Below are 15841 nucleotides of genomic sequence, written 5' to 3' on the forward strand. Positions count from 1 at the left end.
AAAACACAGAACTGGCAATTTGCCAAGATTATAGATTTTCAATATTTTCCCTAAATGTAGCTTTACTTCCTTAGGTTAATTTTTTTTTTTTTTTTTTTTTTTTTTGTGGGACCCTCGCCGGTGGCAGGGAATCGAACTGGCGCCGCAGCCTTGTAACCCAGCACTCAACCGCTGCACTACCAGGGGAGGTCCTTTTAGGTTAATTTTTTAACATTGAGTGAAAACGTTTCTTTTATATGACTTCGTGCTAAACATCCAGAAATTTATTGGTCTTTCTGTTCATTCTAAATAGTATTGGGTAGTGTATTCTATAAATTTAATAGATATAAAAATATTCTGAAGTAACTAGAAGGAACCACACTATTATTAGAACTTGTGTTTTCTAATCTGCCTTCCTTTTGATTGCTACTTTGCTGTAAATTCCTGAGAGTTGGTCGTTAGACCAAATTTTACTGCTCTTATACAAGATCAGACTCAAGTAGTTACTTCGAAATTTTTGTTCAAATCTAGCACCACTAAATTCCATACATAAGCTAGTTTCACTTCTAGATAAAGTTGAAGCAAATGGAACTATTCTTGTTGAAGGACTTAGGATTCTGTTTTCAGAAATGACTGAAAACATCTAATTCTTTGCTACAACAAAAATGAGAAGTTCTTGGCTTTCTGGCAATTTTGAAGTTTAAGAAAATACTAATAACTATTTCTTATTTGTCTAAAGGAGTAATACTGGCAAAACCTAGCACTCTTAAGGATCACTTAGGCCTTGTATTTAAAATAAATTAGATTTTTGTTTACTTTGATAGATTTCAAGAAATTTGTGGTGACTTTTTTTTAACCATTTAAAAAGAAGTTGCTTTTACTTTTTGTTATTTCTGAAAACTGATTGTTTCTTATAGTCAGTTTTCACTTTACAGGCTCTAAAGCAGCAACAGCAGAAGAAGCAGCAACAGCAGCAGCAGCAGTGTAGGCCAAGCATGTCCATTTCTTCCAACCAACATCTCTCGCTCAAGACTGTCAAAGCAGCCAGTGACTCTGTATCTGCCAAACCTGGTAGGTAGATTGGTGTCTTATCTGTGGAAGTTTCTTTTTCCTGGTGTTTTTGTGTTGCCTTTCCAAATTTGTATACTATACCATTAATTTTTATATTACTATATTAACGTAATTTCTCTCCCACCAAACCATCAATGTAAATATTTCCAGGATAAGTGGGAAATCTTACACTAAGTAATCATGTCTTTATTAAAAAATATCAGCCAAATCTGCATGTTAGAATGAGATCAACTGCTTAGCCAATAATATTTGTAAGCTGCTAATTGGTAACTTACGAAGCTGAGATTTCCAAGGCACTTTAACAGAACTCTTCACCATTTCTTTCCTTTATGAAAATAAGTTATCCCTAAGAATACATGCTACCTTTGAGTTTACATTGGCCATATCCACAGGTCTTTGGATTTATTTGTTGTTGCTTGTTTTGTTTTAAATCTAAACTGGTTTAGATATAGACTTTATATATTTTACTTCAGAATTCAGTTTGATGGTGACTAATTAGATGGGCCTGTCAGATTTAAACTGTAGTTTTCCATTTTTTCCAACTTTGCATTTTTGTTAGGAAGCGAGAAAATTTACCACCAGTAGCAAATAATGTGCTGGGAAAATGGAAGGGACTTCACTTTACTTGTTGACTCTTAATTCTCAGACTCAAAACAACATGTTCAGGGTATTGCCTCATACGTAACTCCTTTTAATTAGCATTGGATGATTTGATTGATTTCCATCCATAACCTCAGTGTCACGCTTTATGTGTTCTTCCCCCTAGTGGTATGGGAAGGAAAGCAATCCGATGGACAGTCCAGCAGCCCTCATAATTCAAACTCTAGCTTTTCTTCTTCAGTTAAAGTGGAAAGTCCTTTGCTAGGCTTGGGAAAGAAGTCGTTCCAGAGGTCTGACAGACTCCATACACGTGAGTTAATTTACAAAGATTTCAGTTCTTAACATTAATTTGTCAACTTTATGTTTGAAATTTATCAACTGCTTAGCTTAGGTTTAGAGCATTGCTTGAGTTACATAGCAACGATTATATGTAATTTCGTGGTGTGTGTGTGTGTGTGTGTGTGTGTGTCTAAGAGAGAGAATTATATGTAAGAAATAAGAGACAGAAATGACATGTCTGTCCCCCCTCATTTACTACCTTCCATTCACCTGTGAGTTTTTGACAATCTTCTTGTTCTTCCTGTCCTGCCCTTATCAAACTTTGTATCAGAGTAAGTTTTGTTATCAGCCATTTTGTGATTTCTCTTTCTAACAATAATTTGCTTTGTCCAGCATTTCCTTTTATTTCTGTGTACAGAAAATTAGAAGGGCTTGGCTTGTAATTAAACTTGGCAAACTAAAAACTTTCTTCGTGCTCTCTCTGAAATTCCACTAAAATGAGAATATGAAAATATAAACAATTAAATCCAAATGGGTGAAGAAACAAGAACAGATGGGCAGACAGTGTCAACATATTTTTGATAGTTTTTCATGGAGCCGAGGAGCAGACATAGAAAGCCTCACGAATTGGAGATATCCTGCAGCATAGCACAGAAGGATGAAGTATGAGGTTGAAAAGAAGAACCTTTGAAAACTAATAAACAGTTTGAAGGCTCACCTTAATAGGAAGTCAGGAATATTATTCTATGGTTAAATTATAATACATAGAGATTCCAAATTCAGTGATATCACAGATAACTGAGGGCAGATAATAAGGCACAGTGTTCTGAAATTAGGGAAGTAAAGTACAAATACTTAATTATGGATCCTCCTCCTTGGCTTCCAGAATACTATTGGTGAGTGTATTTCTGCTATCACTACTTCCTTCCTCTCCCCCTGCCATGTTCTAGCAGGATGTTGGTGGACTTGTACCTCCAGAAATTGAATAGCCTCAAAAAAAATCCTGCACATTTACAGATACTCAACTAAACAGAGGTCATCTTGATCATACTTTTGTAGAGCTCACCAATCTCCTAGACCCACCCACACACCCAGAATTTTTTAGTGCCTCTCTTTTACTTATTACTAGGGACTACCTTTGAAGAAACTTCTATCAGGAGAGAGAATCTGAAATAAAGACTCGGAAGAAACAGACAATTCAGGAAGGAGAAACTTTAACACAACTTTTAGAAGTAAAGTACCCACAGAAAGAAATACAAAGCTGGTATTATATCCATGAAAAAACAAACAAACAGAATACAGCTTTCAAAACCAGAAAACAGAGTTTCTGAATATTAAATTAAATGATAGCAGAAATAAAATATAATGGTAGAAATAAGAAGATATTTCCCAGAAAACAGAGGAGACATTCAAAAGGAGAGAAAAGGTAAGAAAATTGCAATGGACGTCTAGGCTGTCCAGTGTCTTAAATAATTGGATTATCAGAAGAGGGCCTCCCTGGTGGCTCAAGGGATTATGTTGCAGCAACATGAAGCTGTCAGCAGCTTCCATCCCTGGCCAGGGAGCTGACCCACATGGTGCAGCAGAGCTCTCCTGCCTTGCCCACTGCTCCCCTCAGCAGTGTATTTCAGTAGATCTGCCTGCTCTGCTCCCCACTCTGTCTCTGGTGAATCCTCTCATCCCTCCCTCACCCCCCTTCTTGTATGCATAAATAAATAAATCTTTAAAAAAATTATAAAGGGAAGTAAATGATAGGAGAAGTAATTTAAGAAAATTCCATAGAATTGAAAGTCTGTATTCTGGTTATTCATCTATGGTAACTGATTTCTGCACTTTTTATTATATATTTGTGGCAGTCCCATTTATGTTTTTCAAATCTTTATGTTAATTTCTGATTATTTGATCCTCATCTTTTCTAACTTTTTTCCCCCCTCTAATGATTTTATATACACCTATTTTGTATTCTATGTATGTGACGTTTTCAGTAATAGTACTTGTAGATCTAAATCTTTTTATTTGTGATTTCCGCTAACTCTGTCATAGTGCTATACCTTCTGATTTGTTAGGATAATCATTATAAGATAGTACTAGATTTTAATTGGCAGGAATCCTGTGACCATAACTCTGGGAAGTCTATTTCTTATAAAAGAGATTACTCCTGCTTGTGCTTTGGCCAGGAGCAGAGTTCTGACATCTAGCTTTGTGTGGGCGTTTCCAAATATAGAATTTCTGGGTTTCTAGATTTCTATGTATATTAAAATTTTGTTGTATGGGGCTCTCGCCTCACTGGTGGTGCAGGGGTTAAACTCCCAGTGCTATCAAGCTGTCACCAGCTACTATGGAATAAGTTGGATCCCTGACCAAGAAGCTAACCCACATGTTGCAGCAGACTTTTGTTTTGCCCACTGCTTTCCTCAGCAGTGTATTTCAATAGATCCGCCTGTTCTGCTCCCTACTCTGTCTCTGGTGAATCCTCTCACCCCTCGCACCTCTGGCCTATACCAGAGTTCTTGTATGCATAAATAACAATAAATATTTAAAAAAAATTTGTTGTATGTTTTCTTCTAGCAAGATTTATCTGGTATTCTGCCCCATGAGCAGGATTTGAAAATACTTTTTGCTGTTTCACTACACATGCAGTACTGCATTATTATTTTGATAGACAAAATGTTATTGGTTTAGCTGGTATTTCTTTAAATGTTAATACCATGGTATGTGTTTATGGTTAGTGTAACTATTGTTAATTTCCTTTGCTCATTTTTCTCTTGGTGATATTTGTCTTTTTCTTACTGATTTATAAATTAATGCACTTTTAATATGAAGAGCAATAACCTTTTCTCATGGCTTGCAAATTAGTCTTATGAACAAAATATTTTTTTGACACTTACTTTAAATCTTTCTTTATGTAAATCTGTCAGTCTTTTGAAACACTCTAACCTTTTGATTGTGAACAGATTTCCTGAATTGGCAGTGCTGTTCAATCGTAACATTTTAGGGTAATGCAAATTAAAATTGATTAAAAAAATTCTCATGAGAAGGAAAAAAGGGGCACAGGAATGATTTGTAGATTTTAGTCATTCTGATGTATATGTGTCCTTTATTGTAAACGTCCTCATTTCCACTTGGGAAATAAATCTCAAGTATAAAATGTACTTTTCCTATGGCAAAAGGTTTACTTTCACAGGCCTTGTTCCTTTTTTTGTAGAGAAGATAAATTATGTTCTTTTATTCTTTATGAATGAGCAAAACTTGCTTTGTTAGTTAGTCTTAGAAGAAATTTCTAAGGACCTTGTTACCTTCTTCAGAGTGTAATACTTAAAGTACTTCAACTGTGGTTTTTGCATTGGATAGCAAGCTAGTATATGTAAAAACAGGCATGTGAATGAGGCCCAAGTGATTCATTTCCATGTTTTTGTAGGGCAAATGAAAAGGACTAAGTGTGCTGAAATTGATGTCGAGACACCGGACTCCATTCTGGTTAATACAAATCTACGAGCCCTGATCAACAAACATACCTTTTCAGTCCTTCCTGGAGATTGCCAACAGCGACTGCTTTTGCTGCTTCCAGAGGTGGATCGACAGGTGAGTTATTTCAAGCTAAGCAGTTATATAACCCTGCTCGGGCTTCCTTCCCTCATCCTCTTTAGGATGTACTAAGTTTCTCCAAAGAAGTGGTATCAAAAATTAAGAATTTTTTTTTTTTAATTTTTTACTGTTTTTTTTTTTTTTTTTAAAGATTTATTTATTTATTTATACAAGCATTGGGTACAGTCAGAAGCGCGGGAGGGTGAGAGGATTCACCAGAGCCAGAGCGGGGAACAGAACAGGCAGACCGACGAAGTACACTGCTGAGGGGAGCAGCGGGCGAGGCAGGAGAGGTCTGCGCGCCACGTGGGACCCTCGCCAGTGGCCGGGGATCGAACCGGCGCTGCAGAGGCTGCGGGCAGCTTCGCAACCCAGTGCTCAACCGCTGCGCCACCAGGGAGGCCCAAAAAAATTAAGAATATTTTAATGTAAGTGTTCTTAATTAATTGGTTGCCTTGTATGACTTATAAAGGGGAAAAAACCTTTTATCAGAATATCAAGATTATAGGGCCTCCCTTTTGGTGCAAGGGATTAAGCACCACACTGTGAAGCAATTCACAGCCTCTGCAGCACAAGTTCGATCCCCGCCAGCCAGGGAGCAACCCACATGGCGCAGCAGACCTCTCCTGACTCGCCCGCTGCTCCCCTCAGCAGTATACTTCGGTCATTCTGCCTGTTCTGTTCCCCACTCTGTCTCTGGTGAATCCTCTCACCCCCCTCATCTCTGGCTTGTACCCTAGCTCTTGTATGCATAAATAAATAAATCTTTAAAAAAAAAAAGAATATCAAGATTATAGAAAAAAATTTATCTCACTATCATATTATAGGATGTGGGCATCCATAGAATATAGTTCAAGAGGAAGAGTTGCCTAGGACATTAAAGTTTTTTTGGTTTTTTTTTTTTTTTTTGCAGGGAGTAACAATATTCATTCTATTGTAAAATTTTTGTAAAACATTTATCATTTGCACAGTAGAGAACTTAAAAACCTAACATAAGTTATACTCTTTAAAGGAATAAAAAAAATAGCTAGAAGAAATACCAAAGATTTGGGAAGAGACTCTCTGTGGACCAGAAAGAGTTTAATCCAGGAATAAGGTAAAAGATCTGAGGCATAGACTTTCATCGAGGAAAGAATAACTAGTAAGTCATATCATTCCGCTTCTGACATTTGGGTCCACCTCTGCAAGAGGAAGCTAGGACCATTAATATTTTCTAAGGTTTATTGAGCTCTGAGATGTTTTTACTATTGTTTTCAAATACCTGCTATATTCTCAGTAATCTGATAGCTTCCCCCTCCCCCGACTTCCAATCATTATTAAAAACAAGATGAGAAAGAGGTGTTTTCTCTCGTTTACAATAAGAAAATGAGATAATTTCTCCAGTTTATCGTAAGAGATTAATAGGGAGTAAGCAAATGGTCCAATTACCATAGCTAAGTGAATATAAAGGCAAGCTAAATAATTTTAATTCTGAAAGTAATTTTCTGTTTTTTAAATATTTATTTATTTATTTATTTATACAAGCACTGGGTACAGTCAGAAGTGCAGGAGGGTGAGAATTCACCAGAGCCAGAGCGGGGAACAGAACAGGCAGACTGACTAAATACACTGCTGAGGGGAGCAGCGGGTGGCAGGAGAGGTCTGTGCGCATGTGGGACCCTCACCCGACAGCCGGGGATTGAACCGGCACTGAGGAGACTGCGGGCAGCTTCGCAACCCAGCGCTCAACTGCTGCACCACCGGGGAGGTCCTGAAAGTAATATTTTTGATAGATGATACTGATAGCAGTTTCATAGTGCTGTGAATTCACACATATGAAAGCAGGTTAGATTTCCAGAGAGTCCAAGTAAATCAGGTATCCTCTAAGCAGCAGGGGCAGAGAAGTGGAACTGATCTTTCCCAACTACTCCTTTCCCTATCATAATACTTCTTGGAGAAGTTATAGCTTTGGTGCCCAGTTCTTAGAACAAGTTAGGAGTCTAAATTTTTAGCAGTTTTTAGAGAATTAGAGATTCTCATTAGAGATTCCGCTCATCTTTTTTAGACTGGAGTTCTCAGGTAGGGAACAACAAGACAGTACCTAACTGATGGCTTGACTTAGAACTCTATTTTAAGTTCCTCAAAACTGTCTTTTGAATAATATCTCTTATCCTCTCTTATAAGGAAGATGCCTACATAGCATAGAAGTTTAGATTTCAAAGGATTTAGAGGTTGTCTATTCACCCTCCCATGGAGTCTTGTCTGTGGGATATTCTTAATTGGAATTGACCTGACTTTTTCAGTTATTTTGGTGGGAGCACACAGTATTCTGACAAGTATAGTCCTTATATATAGAGAGTATAAAGTTCAAATTAAGTGATAGACAACTTCTCTATCAGATGACATTTAAAGTATTTATAAAGAATTCTGGTTTTCACTAGGATGAAACATTAGAAACCATATTTTAACATATGGACTACATATCAGTAAACAGTAGAAAAATGTTATTTAGGCCAAGGAAAAGAATAAGGGAGGTGAGTGGATGAAAACACCACTCTTCAGATGTATTTGAAGGTGTGTCATGAAAGAGGTAAGCATCTTTCTCCAGAAAGCAGATTTGGGTTTAAAATAAGTTTTTTTTTTAACAGTTGGTGCTGTTAAACTGTGGAATGGATTGACTTGTGATGGAGTAACTTGCTCATTACTGGATTATTCAAACAGAGGTTGGATGACCTGTTATCTTAGGCAACCTGTTACCCCTCTACCAGCTGTCTCGAATATGACTCAGCAAGCAGTGGGCAAACTATAGCCTTGGGGCTAATTCCCCCACCCCCCACCACTGCCCCGTGTGTATTCATAAAGTTTATTGGCATATAGTCACTCTTAGTCATTTACGTATGTCTAGAACTGTTACTGTGCTACAATGGCAGAGTGGAATAATTGCAACAGAGGGGTGAGGCTACAAAGTCTAAAATACTTCCATTCTATCCCTTAACAGAAAAAGTGTGCTAATTTCTACTCCAGGGCCAGTGGAAAATAATGTTGATCCAGATAGGTTACTCAGTTTTTCTTCAAAAAATTGTTTTTTGACCTAAAACTTAACATTTTAATCCATCTAGAAATTACCTGTATTACTCTGAAAATGGGGTTCAGCTTTATTTTCTACTGGATAACCAGTTGTTCCAGCGCTACATTTATATGCATGTATGTATATATGTGTATGTAAGCGCTCCTTTTTCTCATAGTTTGAAATGCTATGTTGTTATATAGTCTTAATAAATACACGCTGTGTATTTATAGGTGCTCTTCCTCTTCCACTTTTTTGTGTTTTTATCATTTCAAGGCCATTAAATCAGCAAAAATCTGTTGTTTTCAGGAGAAAGTTGTTTATAGATTTCTAGTAGAAATGAATTGCTTTAGTCTTTTTAGAAAATAATCTAACATTGTCTATTACAAATATTTATTTGCTTCATAACCTTTCCCATAGAAGTAATAGTACCTGGCAGTACTGCAGCTTTATTGATTGTGGGAAACATTGGAACCAGGTACATGTGTATGATTAGGAAATGGTGAGTTGATATACAGTCATGCAGTGAAATAATAAGTAGCTACTGTTATTGATTCTTAGAGTGTAATTAATCAGTCGGGAAGGGAATTTGAAGAAACGGGAGAAAATAAATTGGAAAGGGTTTTTCTAGAAGAAATGATATACTACACTGTCAAATAGCAGTTTCATAATAAGCAGTAAGATACATTGTTATGTTTCTATAAAATTAAAAGTACACAAATTCTTTTCTAAAATGAAGGTCAACTCAATTTCCAAGTGATACATTTAACTTTCTTTGTAAGCTTCCCTTGGCTTTTTCTTTGACTCAGGTTGGTCCAGATGGTCTGATGAAGTTAAATGGCTCAGCCCTTAACAATGAGTTCTTCACTTCGGCAGCCCAAGGCTGGAAAGAAAGACTGTCAGAAGGTAAGTCTTCCACCTAACGTGTTTCCCAGGACTCACAGTGATGGCATATTGCATATGCTTAGTCTTTATTTGGTCTTGTGTAACAAGGTTTGGCTCCACATGGAATCCAGAATATATTTTGTTAAGGGTTTAAAGTCACCTGAGTAATTCCAGGTTAATGCCTAGGAATTGAAATTTTAATAAGTCCCATAATGAGCAGAGTATAGAATTAATAGTTATTTTGTGCTGCTATGAAACATGATTTGGTAAGTATTGAGATAATCTCTTTGTTACTGCCCAACCTCAATGATAAAGTAGAAAGAATCACTAAGAACTTTTTTTAAAAACCGCTTTATTGAAAAAGGATTCACATATAAAATCTACCCACTTGAGGTGTATAGTCTAGTGGCAGGCAAAGCATTTTAATAAATATAGATATGACCAGGAATTCCTGACTCTGGCTACTGGTTTACCATGTATGCCTCATGTGATTCTGATCTAACATATTTACTATGTATAAATGATAAAGTGTAAAAAAGTGATTGATTGCACCAACGTAGGATATTGCATTAGACACCGTTTGCAATTCTTAACCCACATTGTTCATGATAATTAAGTTCTTCCAAGTTACTCTAATATGTAGCCATAATTAAAACCACTGGCTGTATTACTTTTATTTCAATTGTTGCATGTGTCTTTCAGTATGTAAATACAAAAAATACTTGAAAAGTCATTTGAACTTATGCCAAGAAATAGCTTAAAGAAGTATAAGAAGCTTTAATGTATAAGAAGGGAGTTAAGAATGCTGTTAGATCTCAGACAATGAGAGTTAATTGACTAGCTATTTTATACCTCCATTGTTCATTGAAATTGTTGACTTCTTTAAAAGTAATTTAGAATAAAAAAATAATTTTGTGGGGCCTCCCTGGTGGCGCAGCGGTTGAGCTCTGGGTTGCGAAGCTGCCCGCAGCCTTTGCAAAGCTGGTTCATTCCCGGCTGCTCCCCGGCCACCAGAGGAGGGTCCCACATGGTGCGCAGACCTCTCCTGCCGCCCGCTGCTCCCCTCAGCAGTGTACTTCGGTCCTTCTGCCTGCTCTGCTCCCGGCTCTGGCTCTGGTGAATTCTCTCACCCTTCCGTGCTTCTGACTGTACCCAGTGCTTGTATAAATAAATAAATAATTCTTTAAAAAATAATAATAATTTTGTAAGGGATTTATGCCCCTAACCTGCACATTTTTGGCAAGTAGGTACTAGTAACAGTAACATCCTGATTATTATCAGTGATATTTCTTTTGTGCATGTGAGCCATTGCTGCTGTTGTTTACAGCTATTTGATCATCTTTTATGGGCAGCAGAATCTTTGAGCACTGTACTCAGGTGAACAGAGTTCAATACTTTTTTCCTTCTTTGTGTGGTCACACAATAAATTCAACAGAAGAGCAGAAGTTCTGGGTTAGATTCTGACAACCAGATCCTTCTTTTCCTTGTGTCCAGGACTGTGATGTTCACTGTCCCCTAACACTTTCCTTTTATCTCTTCTTACCTCCAGGAAGACTTAAACTTCAGATTCTGCCTTTTCTACCTCTTATTCCCTGATGTCATGGGTATTAGAGTATAAAAGGGAGCTGCTTTTCTGAGCCATAAGTTTGAAGATGGCCTATCCAGTACATTCAAGTTCTTTGCTCATCGAGGGGAAGGATTGAGGTGTTGGTGGTACAGGTTTCCCATGCTATCTGAATGCAGAACATTCCTGTTTGGTGTGATTTGGTAGGTTTTTTTGGGAGAGGTTCTGGGAAAGCTTCATTTTTTTTCTATATTAAATTAGTTGCAATAGTGGTCTCAGACCCAAAAAATAACCTAACCATTCTTACCAAATATAAACACTACTTTGGAATAGCAGGGGAAACCTGTATTTGCAAATAAATGACATATTCATAGCAGCTGTGTCATTGGCATGTCAGGTATCTTTTTTTTGACACTCTAGAAATGGTAAAATTTTTGAACAATTAGAAAACTGACAACTCCAGAAAAACTTTCTACTTTTTTCCTGGAATTCCATATCCCCTTAAGCAGGGCCACAGATGTTTATTATGTATATAGAGATAAAAGACCTAAAATACAAGTTGCCAAAGACAAACAAGTTTAAAATAATAAAATGTCAAGTGACATTATTCAGTGAAAGCATGTACCTGTTTTTCTAGTGGAAAGAAATTCACAAATTCAAGGATAGTGGTGAAAGAAATCTGTGGGGAATATGTTTGTGAGCAGGAGGATGGTGCACAAGGAAAATCCAAAGAAATGGTTGATCTCAGCTGAAGACTGAAAATTAAGTAGAGTAGTGTGCAAATATTCTTATTTCACCTCATGGCGCTTAGGTACTCCCCTACAGTGAGGAATTTTGGGAATTTGTGTTACTTTCACATGATAATGTTCTTTCTTCCATCTGAGTCTTTCGTGATTTAAAAATAGGTAAAACTTTCAAGCACTATTTTTCTATTAAATATTTCGGGGGGGTGGACTTTACAGGTGAGTTTACACCTGAGATGCAGGTGAGAATTCGACAAGAGATTGAAAAGGAGAAGAAAGTGGAGCCATGGAAAGAACAATTCTTTGAAAGCTACTATGGCCAGAGGTAATGTCAATCCAGTTTGCAAAACCAAATGTTAATTTTTTTGTCTATGTCATATGGTGCTTTGTCTCATCACCTTTCTAGAAAATCTAGTTTTTTATTTACTTTTTTTTGTAACCAATTCTTTTTCAAGAAGTTTTTTTTTCTATTTATGAGTCTCAGGTTCATAGAATTGGATTACTTGTAATCCAGTTCACTCACTGCCATTGTAGGTGGCAGGAGGGTTTCTTTGTGGGGGAGGGAGGGAATACAGTGGACTGTGGTTGTCTTGCTGGTGGGTATGATGTGTAACATACATCTGAAGGATGTGATCCTGTGTCTTTATGATTTATAGTGTTGTAAATGTTAAAGAATATTTTTACATTTTTAATAAAAAGCAGATCACAACTTTGCATTTAATTAAAAACAAAAGTATTTTATTATCTTGAATTAGATTCCCTTTCTTTGAATAAATTGGCTTTTCTAGTAACTTTGTAAGAGAATAAGAATATTGAAGTTTTTAACATTTTTTATAGTAGTTAATTATCCTACAATATGATAACTCCCCAGAATCACTAAGGAATCCTAAGAATCCTATAATATGTAATATTATGCCCAAAATGATTTAACCTCTTGTCTTAGAAGCCGAATGGGAGATGTACATAACTAATCAAGATACAAACCCTATTCTCAACAGATAATAATCTAAATAATTTTTTTTTTCTAACAAAAAGGTCCAAATGAAATCTTCATGGGTTAATTTAAATAGATGGCAGTGGAGCTGTATCACTTGAACAGCCAGAGTCTTACTTGTTTGTATTCCTTGTACATACCTAATTAGAGCCCTTACAGAGATTGACTCTGTAACTGCAACTTGAGAACTCTGGGCTTATTTCCCTGTCTCCAAATATTGTTCATTGATCCCCTTTGTGGTCATTTCAGAAGTGGGTCCTGTTGAGATTGAGCCTCATTCATTGATTTTTCTACATTCAATGAATATGGAAATAATGAGGTTTGAGTTCTTTTATGGAAATGATGTCTGCATTGAGACTATATTATAGGTATTTATGATTCCATAAAAATTTGTTCGTCCCCTTTTTACTAGGTAGAGAGACCATTACAGTTTTTTTTTTTTTAAAGATTTATTTATTCACGCATACAAGAACCAGGGTACAGGCCAGATGTGTGGGAGGGTGAGGGGATTCCCCAGAGACAGAGCGGGGAACAGAACAGGCAGATTGACTGAAATACAGTGCTGAGGGGAGCAGCGGTCGAGACAGGAGAGGTCTGCCGCGCCATGTGGGATTCTCTCCAGCCAGCTGGAATCAAACTCACACTGCAGAGGCTGCAGACAGCTTCACAGTACTGTGCTCAACCGCCTGCGCCACCAGGGGAGGCCCCATTACAGCTTTTTTTAAGACTTGTTTGAGTGTTGTTTTATTCTCTGCAGCTTAATGATTTTTTAAAAATATTTTATTTATTTATGCATACAAGAACTGGGGTGTAGGCCAGAGGTGTGTGGGGTGAGAGAACTCACCAGCGACAGAGTGGGGAGCAGAATGGGTGAATCTACTGAAATACACTGCTGAGGAGACCAGTGGGTGAGACAGGAGAGGTCTGCTGCACCATGAGAGTTAGTTCCCTGGCTGGGGATTCAACTCATGCCACAGTGCTGGTGTTAGCTAGATAGCGCTGAGCCTTAACCCCTGCACCACCAGGGAGGCCCCATTACAGCTTTTCTTGGCTCTGCTTTCAGTTAGTACTTTCTGCCAGCATTTTTAGAAGGACTATTTTTGATTACTGTCCGGTTTTTTTCCTTAGTTTTTACAACTCAGAGATGCAGTTCTAATTGAAGTCAGCAAAGAAGGCTGTCCAGTGAGTGTACAGAGTAGCCTAGCTGTTAGCCGGCCACTCTATGGAAGACCCAGTTGGCCTATACTCCCAGGCTAGCTCCAGAGGCATCTGAGCTCAGAATTTTAACATTTTTTTTCTAAAAGCTCAGTTACAATTCTCAGCCTATGAGGAACATTGACAGCCACCTCTCCTACTACCTTCTCAGGCTTTCTTAGATTTGTTGGGCTAGTCTTTCTACAGGTATTGCAGAGCAGAGTTGATTGTAGTTCAGACCCATAGTCCCAGGATGCCTGGGTCTAGCCTTCTTTTACTTTCCTTGTGGGTGGTTGTGGTGCGTGCCTCTAGCAAGTAGCCTCTTTAGCAAGTAATAAAAATTAACTTTTTTGAGCTTTACTAATGTGCTAGGTGCTATTCTAAGGACTTTATGTATATTACTATAGCTAATCATCATAGCAACACTATTAATTAACCCCAGTGCTCAACTGAGGAAACTGTGTGGTAGCAACGCTAGTAACATGAGTACTCGCTCATAATGCCTTCCACAACAGGGGCCAACTAGATTATTTCTACTAGATTATTTCACTTAGATTATTTTTCAACTAGATTATTTCTCTCTTCTACTTTTTTAGTTCTGGCTTGAGCCTTGAGGATTCAAAGAAGTTGACGGCTTCACCCAGTGATCCCAAAGTAAAGAAAAGCCCAGCTGAGCCACCAAAATCTGTGCTTTTAGAGGCCTCACCTGTCAATATAGACCCAGTCATTCCCCAGTTAGAGTCTAAAGATGAAGTAGTACAAATGGTGTCACCAATCAGAAAAGAAGAGCACGAAAGCCAGGATAAGGTGCAGCCAAACTTCTCCAAATCCACGGAGCCTCTGCTTTCTGCAGCTGGCGGTACGGATGAGCTTCTTCCCATCAAGTGCCCAAAGGGAGAGGATCTCTTGGAGCAGAAGCCAGCTGTTTCTGCTGAACAGGAGTCTGAGAAAGAGAATCATCTCACTAAAGCTTCTAATTTTAATAAAAATGAAAACCAAGAAGCTGCTTCAGTTACATCCCCCATCAAACCCAAGAGCCCTAGTGTGGAAAAACCAATCCAGCCCACATTAGGAACAGGTCAGCAGGAGACTACCGTGAAAGAGCCTCCATCACTTCTGGTTGATCACAGCCCAGAAAGCCTCAAGAGAAAATCTCTCACCCAAGAGGAGGTCCCTCCGAGCTGGGAGAAGAGACCACGTGTCACTGAGAATCGCCAGCACCAGCAGCCATTTCAAGTCTCACCACAGCCCTTTCTCAACAGAGGGGACAGAGTCCAGGTGCGAAAAGTACCACCCCTCAAGGTAAGAAAGTGGGAAGAACTGAAAAAGAGAGTTGGTCTCCACACTAAGTTTTTGGTCATATCTATTAAATTTCAGTTGTAATTTATGTTCCTTAATGCAGAAGCGGTTTTATGTTTGGTATGCTTATAACTGTGATCTTGAATAAAATTACCAATACACAGGCATTCAGAACTATATTCCTTATATATCTTACTGGTTTTGAATACATAAGGTACTTGGATATATAATGTAAAGCACCTCTGTCACCCCCTGGCCTGCTAACCTATATCTTGAGACAGTTATGGAAAAATGATTCTCTTATGTGACAAAATAAGAATATGACAATAAGCTTGAAGAAACTATTGGTTCCAGAGATCATACCTTTGTACCAAGAGCCATGATGCATAAGTGTACCATGGCCCTTTCCTTAGTGCCTTAACTGATTTGATGTTCTGTGAGTCTGGAACTAGATCCATCCTTCTAAAGGAAATGTGTGTGGCTATCCTGATTCACTACTGGTTACTTGAAGGTCTCTAATAAAATTAATTATCCTTGCTAAGCTCTACTGCTTAGGATATGTCATTAATTTCCATTTTAGCTTTATATTTGCTACGTATCAA

General features: G+C 37.8%; 1 protein-coding gene across 3 annotated transcripts in view; it reads left to right on the top strand.

Annotated features, from left to right (window-relative positions):
* The window catches only part of ASXL2 (ASXL transcriptional regulator 2), an 88641-nt gene that overhangs the window by 57915 nt on the left and 14885 nt on the right, over positions 1-15841 (top strand). For 2 of the 3 annotated variants that reach the window (XM_037528396.2, XM_054701267.1), the window contains 6 exons: positions 915-1050; positions 1817-1960; positions 5348-5511; positions 9370-9466; positions 11972-12077; positions 14537-15242. In XM_037528396.2, the coding sequence (XP_037384293.1) occupies positions 915-1050; positions 1817-1960; positions 5348-5511; positions 9370-9466; positions 11972-12077; positions 14537-15242 (1353 nt within the window). Of the gene's footprint in view, positions 1-914; positions 1051-1816; positions 1961-3103; positions 3356-5347; positions 5512-9369; positions 9467-11971; positions 12078-14536; positions 15243-15841 lie in introns of those variants that run through there. The other variant, XM_054701266.1, reaches the window with a different exon arrangement.

Source organism: Talpa occidentalis, unplaced genomic scaffold (assembly GCF_014898055.3).
Source record: "Talpa occidentalis isolate TD23 unplaced genomic scaffold, MPIMG_talOcc4v2.1 talOcc4.5, whole genome shotgun sequence".
NCBI lineage: Eukaryota > Metazoa > Chordata > Mammalia > Eulipotyphla > Talpidae > Talpa > Talpa occidentalis.